This window comes from Myotis brandtii, unplaced genomic scaffold (assembly GCF_000412655.1).
Source record: "Myotis brandtii unplaced genomic scaffold, ASM41265v1 scaffold131, whole genome shotgun sequence".
Classification (NCBI taxonomy): domain Eukaryota; kingdom Metazoa; phylum Chordata; class Mammalia; order Chiroptera; family Vespertilionidae; genus Myotis; species Myotis brandtii.
The window spans coordinates 5,577,101-5,589,404 of NW_005354632.1; the positions used below are offsets into that span (position 1 = coordinate 5,577,101).

The following is a 12,304-nucleotide window of genomic DNA, read 5'->3' on the forward strand; positions in this document are numbered from 1 at the left end:
CCCCTAGCCCCGTCGGGCAGAGCCGTGGAGGCAGTGCGCCCAATGGCTCATCCACTGCAAGGTGCTGCCCGCCAACCACCGGGTGACCTGGGACTCGGCGCAGGTGTTCGACCTGGCGCAGACCCTGCGCGATGGAGTCCTCCTCTGCCAGCTGCTCAACAACCTCCGGGCGCGCTCCATCAACCTGAAGGAGATCAACCTGAGGCCGCAGATGTCCCAGGTGAGGAGGCCGGCGGGCGCCTCGGTCCCCGGCCCGCTGCTCCCATTAATCACCCGGCTAATGTCTTTGTGTGGATGCAAACCTCTAGGTGCGCCCGGCTTGCCTCCCTCCCAGCCTCCTGCTTGGGGGACCACCTCGGCTTTTCAGACCTCGGCCGGGGAAGGTTTGGCTCTTTAGCTGAACGCTAAAGCCCAGCGTCCGGAGGTGGTAGGAGGGTTTCGGAAAGGCGTTCTGTGCGGCGGGAAACAATACTACCGGAGGGGCCCCCTCACCTACTTTGGTGCGCGCGCGCGTGTGCAACAAAAGGACTCGAGCCAGCCCTGTATAATAGCGAAGGGGTGGGATGTACCGAGGTGATGGGCTGAGGCTGCCTTTAGTGCAAGTCTCTGGCTTGCGTCTCGTCCCCATGTTTTCTTGAAAGAGGAACCATGACTTCAATGAGGACTCGAGGAAGTGGAGGGCGTTCCGACCGTTATCTGTACCGGGATGACCCTGGGCGAAGGGAGGCGAAGGGGGCACCGCAGGGAGGCGCCCCGAGAGCCCCCGAGCGTGGGGCCGGCTGGAGCGAGCGGCTCTGTTTACAGTTCTGGTTGAGCCATGTGAGAAGGAAGGAGGCCAGCCTCTCTCGGCAGGCAGCGACAGGAAGCGAGAAGTTTTGCTCGAGATTCCGCTTTCCCTCGCTCAGGGCCGCTCGCTCTGCTGCTGCGGTGCAGGCTTGGCTCCCGCCGCTGCAGGCGCCTCTGGGGGGTGCACCCTACAGTCAACTCGGAAGCCCCAGCTCAGTGGGACAGTGCCTTCTGGGTCCCGGCAGAAAGTGTTTGCACAGAAAGTTGGTGAACTCGACTCGGCACACCCATTTTCTCTTTTCACAGTGTAAGAAATCCACTTTCAACTTAAAAGGAGGGGAAAGAGGCCCTCCGCGACACATCCTGAATGATAGGGAACCTCGGCTGCCTAGCAACCAGAGCAGTGCCTTTTACCACCAAGTGACTTTATAGACTTTGCTAATTATGTAGTCATCCCTTCTTCCGGATGGCAATGTCTTATCAGGGTCCCCCAGCACCTCCACTGCGGCTCCCTTGCCTTCAACCTGCTGGCTAGCACCCCCCAAGAAAGGACAGTGAGAGCCATATGCTTTTAGAAGTGAGGTCAGTTGTTTTCGACTCTCCCATAGTCCTGGGTGGTGATTGCTGACTCCTTGGACCCCTTTTGAGCTGCCCCAGTTCTGGCTGTTCTGTCCTGGGGGTCAGCAGACATCTCCATTACACTGGGAGCCCACGGATGCCCCCTCTCCCCTGGCCTCCAGCCTCAGAGGCAGAGCAGGTCAGGATGCACGGCCCACCAGCAGGAAGAGCAGCGCTGAGTGCATTTCCTGAAACTCCGGTGTCCTGGAACCCTCGGGGGCTGTTCTCTAAGCTGTTCTCTATAATCAGTTTTTCTGGACAGCTGCGGATCTCTCTCTCTCTTTAACGTTCTATCCCTTGTTCCAATGTCAACAGTCATAGGAAATCTTTTCAAATGTGTTTTTGCTGTTCTCTTTGTAGCACATATTAGATATAATTGAATCCTTTTGAGAACGAAGGACCGTCATTATAAGCATCCCTAATGAAAACTGAGCACTTACGATGCTCTACAAAATTTGATCCCTACGGGGGAGAAGGGGGGTACCACAGTGAGCACAGCAGGATCCGAGCCCTAAAGGAATCATTACTGTGCTATCAGATAAGCCACCAGGTTGTAATGAGCCAAACAGCCCAATGGCCCTCCTTAGGCGGTTGTGCTTTTTGGTTCTTCAGTCTGACCCTGAACTTCCTGGTTCCAACTTCAGTGCAGTTTCCTCTCTAGTGTCTTATGGGCGAGGGCCTCTCCCAAAAGTGAACCCTGGAAGGCTGGCATCTGAATATGGTGGTCAGTTTTCTTCTTGGTTCTTGGCCTCATTTCAGAGAGAGAAGGTTTCTAAACAGCTGAGTGCTGGACAGGCGAGTTGGTATTATACACGTTGTCATTAAATCCTCAAATGAGACTTCATTCAGCAAGCTGACGTATTTAACACGCCTGCAGGTGTCCAGCACATACTGTGTAACTTAATTGATATTCACTATTAGCAAAATTATTTGACACATTTTCCCCCTGCTATTGTCATGGATTATAACATAAATTTTAAAACACTTGCAAAGCTTACAGATTTTTTTTGAAGGATGACATCTCCAAATATCTTTGCCTTTAGCTACTCATATATCTTTCTTGGTAAAGGTTCTAGATGCTTCTGTCATAAGGTTCTTACTGCATCGGCTCTATTCATACTCAATAGTGAATAACCTAGAAACCCTGACGTGCGTCCCAGCAGACTTACCCTTCTGAATTTAGAGATGTCAATACTAGTACTTGTGCCTTTTGCCCTGTCTAAGAGCCATTCTGTCCACCTGATTGAGGTTCCACTGAAGGTATTAATTTGAAATGGATACAGAGCCCACGATCTTCTAAGCCAGGAAATAGCTGGAAGCTCTCACTTTCTAGGTTTGTGGTATTTGAGACTGCTATGAGCAGATGTTGACAAATGAAATTTTAGTTGATTTTTAATTTATTTTTTAAAATACATTTTTTATTGATTTCAGAGAGGAATGGAGAGAGAGAGAAACATCAGTGATGAGAGAGAATCATTGATCTGCTGCCTCCTGCATGCCCCCTCCTGGGGCTTGAGCCTACAACCCGTGCACATGCCCTTGACCGGAATCGAACCTGGGACCCTTCAGTCTGCAGGCTGATGGTCTATCCACTGAGCCAAACCAGCCAGGTTGAGCCAGGGCTGAAATTTTAGTTTATTGATGTTTGGCTTGAGCTGTGGGACATGCCCATGTGTCAAGGTTAGAGAGACGAGAACCTGGAAAGGAGTGGAGATGGAGAGGGCAGGAGATAGGAGGAAACCGGTAAAATGTGGTTCCAGGAATCCAAGTGAGTGAAGTGTTTGAGGAAGGAGTGACCAGACCTGTCAAATGCTGCCGATGGAGTGAGTAAAACGAATTGAGGATGGAGTATTGCATTAAGCAAAATAAAGTTCTTTGGTGACCTTGACAGACAGATTTGGTGAGTGATGGTCAGACACCCAATTGGAGAAGAGAGCCGGGAGGAGAGGATGGAGACGCAAGCATAGACCTCTCCCCGGGAGGAACTTTGCTGTAAATAGAGCAGAAAAACGGGGTCATGGCCAGTAGGGGAAGAGGGATCGAGAAAGCATTATTTTCTTGTCACATAGAATTCGTACTTTGTACCTATTAAAAGAGCTCTTTTAGGTTGAGACAGATTTTATCATGTCTACATGTGTGTGTATGTGGGAAAAAGACATGTGTATATAGATAAGAAAATACAGGGGAAATAAACCTACTGTGTTCCTAAAACTTCCCTTCCCTCATATGCTGTTCTTCTGAAGATCGTTTCCTCTCAACATTCGATTTCCATTGATTATGCTTTTTTTTTCATATAATCTTTTATTCTGAGGACCAAGGGTTGGTGATGTAGCATTTCTAACAGAATACACTACTATTGTCCCCAAGCCTCCCTTCAAGCTGGAGTTGGGTTTTGATGCTGTTACTGCTTAAAAAAAGTTAGAGAACTGTATTTCTGCTCACTGGTGACCTTGCAGACAGAGGAGGGCTCCCACCTTCCCGTGCCTGCGCCCACAGACGATGCTTTCTCTCCTGTTCTGTGGGTGAATGATCAGAGCTCCTCCCTCCCTCCCTCCCTGTGCTTCCTGCATCTTCAGATCGCCCCTGGATCTGCCCATGTGCATGCAATTATGTCCATAGTCCCCTCGCTTGAATCAGGAAATGTTTCCAAGGTAGAGCCACAGACTAGCCGAGCCTTGGGTGTGATGGAGAGTAACTCCTAGGGGTTACCAGAACTCCCGGGGCAGGTGTCAGAGTCAACCTTCTTATAGCTGTTTAATGGATAATGGATGCCTATGGATCACGGGATGGAGTTCAGACCCTTCGCAAGCATGCAAGGGCCCCTGGTCTGGACCGGTTTATCCTCGAAGCTCTGCTCCACTCTGTGCCTGACCTTTTGGTGGCTCTCTGCGCTGTTAAAAGGCTCTGAACCATTGCACATGCCTTTTTCTCTGCTTGAGATGCCCCTTCTCATTCTGCTGGTTGAAGATTTGGTTCAAGGGTCACCCTTGCAGTGAGGGCGTCCCAACTTCTCCCTGAGGCGTGGCTGGTCACGTGCTGCTTTGTCTGGGGCTCATGGGTGGAACCCAGCATTTCCCGCCCTATTTGGCAATATTTTCCTCATCTGTCTCCCTTCCAGGCTGTGACCGGCCTGAGGCTGCCCTAGGCGCCCTTGTGTATATGCATCTGTAGGCACTTCCACAGGGACTCATCCATAGCGCCCATACGTAAGCAGGCATGCACCAGTCCATTGATAGTGGATTGCAAATGAAGACTCTGTGTACCGCCTTTTCAAATGTACAAGGTCATTAAAAACAAAAACCACCTGTTCACTAAGTGGCCTTACTACACTGCTTACCGTCAGGTGAGTGACCGAACCCGTCTCAGAAATAGGCACAATAAAAGAACCCACCTCCCAGAGTGCTTTGAGGACAGGGCATGAATCAGCCTGTGGCCCACACATAGAAATTTGCAATACAGGTTAACTATTTGTATATAGTTATGACTACGGCTCCTGCAGAAACAAACGAGGTTGTGCATTCACACCCACCGCGCCTGAGCGAATCGTCACACACGGTGAGACAGGCTTTGTTATTGATCCCCATGCGTTAGATCCTCTCCCGGGCCAAGAGGAGGTGGTGACTTGTACTAACACGCAGTTCTCGGCGGAGCCCAGATTAGCATCACAACATCCGAAGGGCAGTGTTTCCCATCAGCAGGGCACTGGCCCCTCTGCATGTGAACCGCAACGACGTTCTCTTTTTTCACTGTGTGGCGCTCTTGCCGTGTTCCCTTGGAGAATGTTCTGGTTGGTTTTGTGGCTGTCGAAAACAGCACCTCCTTGCTAGTTGGATATTGGGTCATAGTTTTGGTTCAGGGTATTAAATGTACCAACTGGGTGATTTTATATACATCATGCTATTCCTTGTAAAGTGGGAGGTAGACCTGTGACATGCATGTGATGGTTACAGGAAATAAAATCGGATAGAAAAACTCAGGAGAGTTAATGAGAGGGAAGGAAAAATGAGGGCAGCTGGTCCTCTTTGGCCTTTTAATACTATGTCCCTGACAGCTGGCCTCTTCTTTGTCTTCATTTAAAATTTTATTTTTCAATTACAATTTACATTCAATATTATTTTGTATTAGTTTCAGGTGGAGAACATAGTGGTTAGACAATCATATGCTATAAAATAATCCCCCTGATAATTCCAGCACCCACCTGGCACCAAACATAGTTATTACAATATCATTGGCTCTGTTCCCTTTATACCGTGACTGCTTTGTGCCTACCACTCTGGACTTCTGCACCCCTTCACCTTTTACACCCAGTTCTTCATCCCCCATCCCCTCTGGCAACCGTCAATCTGATCTCTGGATCTATGAGTCTGTTTTTGTTTGTTTGTTAATTCTCGCGAGAGGATATTTTCTCCATTGCTTTTCAGAGAGAGTGGAAGGGAGGGAGGGACAAGAGGAGAGAGAGAAACAATGACGTGCGAGAGACACATCCACTGGTTGCCTCCCGCATGCACCCCGAACCTGCAACTCAGGTTCGTGCCCTTGACGGGGAATTAGTCTAACCACTAGCCACACCAGCCAGGGCCATGAGCCTGTTTCTATTTTGTTCGCTTATTTTGCTCTTTAGATTCCACAGATGAGTGAAATCATATGGCATTTGTCTTACTCTGTCTGACATTTCACTTAGCTAATACCCTCCAGGTCCATTCCTGTTACTGCAAACTGTAAGTTTTCATTATTTTTTTTTATGGCTGACTAATACTGCATTGGGTATATGCACCCCAGCTTTTTTATCCACTCGTCATTGATGGGCACGTGGTTGCTTCCGGTGCATGGTTATTGTAAATCGCACCGTGACAGCGGACCTTGAGCACATGGTGAGTGCTCTCCTGAGCTGGGTCGGGAGTGCCTGCGTTTTCCTGGGCAGCAGGGACACCGGTGTTTTAAATGAGATCCTTCAGACAGTGGTCATTTTTCTTTTCTGTATTATAACCATTCTTGTAAATCCACAGACACTTGTTACAAGCTATTGTTTATTTACATATTTTAAACATTTTATTAAATTTATTGGGGCGCCATTGGTTCATAGGACTATATACGTTTCAAGTGTACAATTCTACACATTCATCTGCACATTGCAGTGTGTTCTCACCACTCACAGACTAGTCTCCTTCTGTCACCACATTCTGACCCTCTTCTCCTCCTCCCTCCCCGACCCATTTCCCTCTGCTAATCACCATTCTGTTCCTGTCTAAGTTTTCTCTTTGTTTTTGTTGCTTCATCTGTTGCTTTCAGTTTTATATCCCACATATGAGTGACATCATATGGTGCTTGTCTTTTTTCCGTCTGACTTATTTCATGTAGCATGATGCTCTCAGGATCCATCCATGTTGTCGCAAATGGCAGCATTTCATCTTTTCTTAGGGCCGAGTAGTATTCCACAGTGTATATGCACCTCTCTTCTTTATCCAGCCATCTGTCACTTCGGTGCTTCCATGGCTTGACCACTGAGAATAATGCTACGATGAACACAGAGGTACATGCCTTTGTGAATAATGTCTTCAGATTTTTCGAGTAAGTACCCAGAAGAGGGATTGCTGGGTCGTAGGTATCATTAGCTGGCTGTTTAGGATACAGTAGGTCCTCACTTAATGCTGTTGGTCGGTTCTGGGACCTTAAGTGAAATGACATACAAGGAAGCCAGTTTTACCGTAGGCTAATTGATATAAATGAGCCGAGTTTCCAAGGCATCTCATCAGTGGTATTTGAGGACCTGCTGTATTATTATATCCCTTTTTCCCCCGTCAGCACAAACCCTGCATGGTGTTAAGACCCGTCACAAGTTTACCTCCTGCCTCTCCATAGTCCCACAGTCTTGAGCATTTAGTGAAAGAACATTGAGCAGCAAAAGAGTAGCTACTTTGGACTTTTCTGGAACGTTATTTAGAATTGTACCGTGTGCTGCTATCAGAGTGTGCTTTCAAAATCTGTGATGCAAGAAGTGTAGTCAGCTTTCGAGCTGCTTGCTTAACAGGAAGTCGGCAGCACATGTCGCTCACATGGGAGTTCTCTAACGGGTCAATTAATATGGAATATTTAATGAAACACTCGATACCCACCTCCCATGATTTTCAAAGTGCTTGTCTTAAAATAGATCTGAAACAGCTGCTCTAACAGACATGCATCCCGCCCCTGTGCCCGTGAATGGCAGGAGCCCTTCCCCGCAGTGCGGGCAGCGTGGGGCAGATTTCACCAAAAGGCACCAGAGGTCAGGAGACTAAGCTCTGGTCCCAGCTCTGCCTCTGAGTGACTCAGCCGATACCTGCTTCTCTTTGTCTCCGCCTTCCATACTCACAGCTGTACCAGCAAATACTGACACGTACAGCCACGTGCTAAAGAGCAGCTCATTTTTTTTTTACACGTGTTTAGTTCTCACCCGGGAGGCCTGTGGTTCCACGCAGAGAGCTTTGGGACAAGGCACACACATTGGGGTCCCATTTTTACTTGTGGAGTCTCAGTATCCTCACATAACAGGCGAGAAATAGTCAAACCTCAGCAGCACTGTAGGGAGAATGAGACAATACTTGTAAGATGCCTGCGGCATAGTAGAAATTACACAGGATTTTAATTTCTTCCTCCTCCCCCACTTCCTGGATCCTCACCCGTCCAAGAGGCAGGAAAAACAAGATCTTATCGCCCCTGTACAGAGGAGGAAATTGAGATGCGCACCCGGCCGAAGGACGATTCTCAAGGTCATACAGACAGGACGTGCTGAGGACAGGACTTGAGTCCAGTTGTCCTAATTCCAAATCCTGCGAGGTTCCTCGTTCCTGCCACCAAGCTCAGTGGATGGATGGATGGTGAATGGCATGAGCAAATGGCTGGGAAGAGGCTTGGAAAAAGCAAGACCTGCTCAGCACCCGGACAGTGACACTGCATTATTTTGCCCTGAAATTTGCTGTTTTTAAAATAGACACATCTGAAATGAGCTCAGTGGATGGATGGATGGTGAACGGCCTGAGCAAATGGCTGGGAAGAGGCTTGGAAAAGCAAGACCTGCTCAGCACCCGGACAATGACACTGCATTATTTTGCACTGAAATTTGCTGTTTTTAAAATAGACACATCTGAAATAACAAAACCCGATTCACTTATTATCTGGTCCGATTATCTAGTTGGTGGACGATTTGCTTTCTAGTAATTTCCTAGCTGCTGTGCTTTCTGTGTGGTTCTGTCTTCATGGGAGTCGGTGCTGATGTGATTGATTCAGCAAATCATCCATTTGTCGTCTAAGTATTAGGTGTCATAATGGATGCTGAGGATTCAAGGGTGGATCCCGTGTTGCCTTAGTCTACATGGCATGGATTTTACCTCCGACCCGTCTTTGTAAACGGAGCTGGGCAGGGAGATTTGAGTTGGAGAGAATGAGCTTGGCGGGTGTTTGATAGGTGGGAGATGCTTTTTTGGATGCATTGTTAATTTTCTATATGGAAGGTATGACACTAATGTCATAAAATGGGGTGGGTGCGCGCGCGTGCGCACTGTGGCTAAAGGTATTTTAATGTCAAAACGGGGTGTGTGTGTGTGTGTGTGTGTGTGTGTGTGTGCGCGCGCGCGCGCGCGCGGGTACCAGGCTTGACCTTGGAGTCTGGCTTTTGCAAGAACACAGAAAGAAAGTCAGTCAGTGGATGCTACAAGGCTGGTGCACAAGTGCAGGCAGCTGAGTGAGCCCGATGAAACCAGGAAGAGGACAGAGGCAGGAGTGGTTACTGGAGAGGAAGAAGGTTTGAGGAAGAACACGGACGGGGTGGGGAGAGTGTGTGTGAGATGAAGAATGTGCACAGACCTTCAGACCTCAGCGATGTCCCCAACCAGGCAGCCATTCTGAGCAGTGATGACATTTTCTTAATAACCGGGCCCTGGGATATGGCCGTACCATTTGCATTTGGCAGTGAAGATGCTGAAGCAGTGTCTTTGGTGGGTGGCCTGGGGGCTCGGAGGATGGCCTGTTCCCTTGAATAAGCATTTAACTCTCAGAACCGCTGTCCAGCTCCGCATTTTAGAATCTACAGAGACAAAACTAATATTAACAGCAGCCGTGTCACACTCTCTCCTTACCTGTGTCTCTGGGGGGACACACGTCTTTCATGCTCATTCTGAGCTCCAGGGACCTCAGTTCCCGCTCCCCCCTCACTGAGGACCAGTTGCTATATTCTCCTGAATCAACGATGTTCGATGGGCAAGTGAACGTTCTCTGCCGTCAGGAAGAATCTGAAGCCAAGCCTTTCTTGAGTGGCTGACTGTGCCCTGAGCTTACTGACTCTCTTAGCCAACAGATGCTTTCTTCTGTTTGAAGGTCCGCTGAGTCTACACTCTGGATTATCAATAAGCAACAGAATCATTCTAGCTTCATTCTCCCTGTCGGCATTGCGTGCATGATTAAGTGAAAGTTGCGCTAGTTGAATGATAACATCACAAGAAAAGAAAAAGAGCAGATGCTGCGAGCTGGCTGCAGAGGGGACAGGCGGCCTGGGCCCTCCTGGGAACTGACAGAGGTGACTCGAGCTTCTGGTTTCTTGGTGGATGCTCGCTCAGGCGCACCAGGGGCCTCCGGAGACCACAAACCAGAAGCAGTACTGCTGGTGTGTCGCATCCAGCTTCTCAAAGTTTTCATGACACCTGGTCCTCTCTGGGACTCCAATGGACTCAGTATTCCCTTCAAGACCCAAAATCTCTCTTGGGGATCAGAAAGCAAAAAACAAAACAAACAAAACCCCAAAACAACAAAAAACAAACAAAACCAAACCCTGTGCATTTCCCAGCGGGGCCAGCTCCTTTGTCTCGTGCAGTTAACTTCAAGTTCAAAACTGCATTGTGCTCACCCAGAAGTGGAGTCCCTTCTTGCCCTCCCTCACTCATTCCGCCAGCATTTATTGAAACACCACGTCCAAAGCTCTGGCAAGGCCCTGAGTCGTAACGCGGGACTCGGGCTGGAAGAGCAGTGGGCGGTGGAGGCTGAGCTCCTCACACTTCTCCGTGCTTCCCTGTGGAGGAACTTCTAAGTGAAAGTCCTGGAGGTGACTCAGCCTCCTCCCGTCTTCTCTCGGACCTACCTACTAGCCCAGCGAATGGCGAATGGCGGCTGTCTGGTCTCATCCATAAGGGAGGCCTGCAGAGTGGGTTCTGTCTTCACGGAGGAGATTCACAGCCGATGGTTTGTTTGTTTACTTGTTTTGCTGGAGTGAAGGAGAGGAGAGCCTGCGTCCTCTAAGCGACATTTTCTAGTATATGTTAGCTTTTACCAGTAAGAAGTTCCCACTTTCATTTGATTCCTGTATGTATTGTACCTATTGCTCATTGGGCTTCTCGAGCAGTAGGAAAGGGGAGCGTTTATTACTTTGACCTTGAGGGGCTGTGAAGCATCTGCGGCCTAGCCCACAGGCAAGTGGCTTCGCCAGGCACAGTTGTTTGTGCTGTTGTCTAGGCCTGAGCAAGTGCAGGATGCGCCGGTCCTGGCTGGGCTTCGTGGGTGGGCAGAGGTGCTGATAATTGGGGGTTTGTGGGTTCAGCTTGGACGGGTGTTGTAGGTGAGGCTGAGGGAGGGGTTGGCCCTTTTTAGTCATTTGCGGAGGAATAGCATTTGCTGCTCTGACTGTGTTTTAGCCAAAGCTGCAGGCCAGGACTTCAGACTGCGAAGTCACAAAGATTTAAGGATCTTGTGGACGGTTCTTCCTTTAAATCGTGAGAATGAGGCCACGGTAGGGAATGAAACATTGGCTTCTTTAGCCAAAGCTGCAGGCCAGGACTTCAGACTGCAAAGCCACAAAGATTTAAGGATCTTGTGTACGGTTCTTCCTTTAAATCATGAGAATGAGGCCACGGTAGGGAATGAAACATTGGCTTCACCACATTCAGTTCATTTCAGTTCAGGCCAAAGGAAGGCCCTGGAGGGACTAACCTCATGTGATTTTGTAATTTACCTAAGATTTTAATAGAACATCCATCCCAGGACCCACCTCCATGGACCCACTCTGAGCAGACGGAGAAAGCTCCCTCTCTGCGGGTGGGTGGGCCTCTGCCGGGCCCTGGACTGGGCTGAGCTCCACACAGCCCCGGGGACAGAGGCAAGACTCGTTCTCCGGCTGAGCGTCCTCCACACTGAACATGAGTGATGTCTGCTCTGGATTTGTTGACTGTCAGTTCTGCCCATTGGATCATTGAACTGTGACCACTTACCGAAAAGTTGTAGATTGAAAAAAAATTTCCTTTTTCAATGACAATTTACATTCAGTAATATTTTGTGTTTGCTTCAGGTGAAGAGTTGTAGATTTTCTTAATAAAAAATTGGTGTTTCAATACCTGCAAATAAAAGGTAATGCAGTTGTCCTGGCTGGTGTGGCTCAGTGGTTGAGCATTAGCCTATGAACCAGGAGATCACGGTTCAATTCTCCATCCCCAGTGTGGGGTGTGCAGGCGGCAGCCGATCAGTGATTCTCTCTCATCATTGAGGTTTCGATCTCTCCCTCCTTCCTTCCTCTCTGAAATCAATACAAACATATCCTATAGAATAAAAGGCTAATATGCAAATTGTCCCCTCGACTGGGAGTTCCACTTGGGGGCCAGACCCCACCTGTGCACAAATTCGTGCACCAGGCCTCTAGTATTTTTAAAAATGGTAATGCGACCATCCTCACCTTAAGCTGTATTCCTGGGTGGGGATAGACCAGGGGTGGGCAAACTTTTTGACTCGAGGGCCACAATGGGTTCTTAAACTGGACCGGAGGGCCGGAACAAAAGCATGGATGGAGTGTTTGTGTGAACTAATATAAATTCAAAGTAAACATCATTAAAAAAAAGGGTACGGTTTTTTTTTTTTTAGTTTTATTCATTCCAAACGGGCCGGATCC

General features: G+C 48.6%; 1 protein-coding gene across 1 annotated transcript in view; it reads left to right on the forward strand.

The window, feature by feature from the left end:
- Positions 1-12,304, forward strand: part of VAV3 (vav 3 guanine nucleotide exchange factor) — a 166,563-nt gene that overhangs the window by 367 nt on the left and 153,892 nt on the right. The window contains exon 2 of the mRNA XM_005860122.2: positions 8-220. Within this exon, the coding sequence (XP_005860184.1) occupies positions 8-220 (213 nt within the window). The remainder of the gene's footprint in view (positions 1-7; positions 221-12,304) is intronic.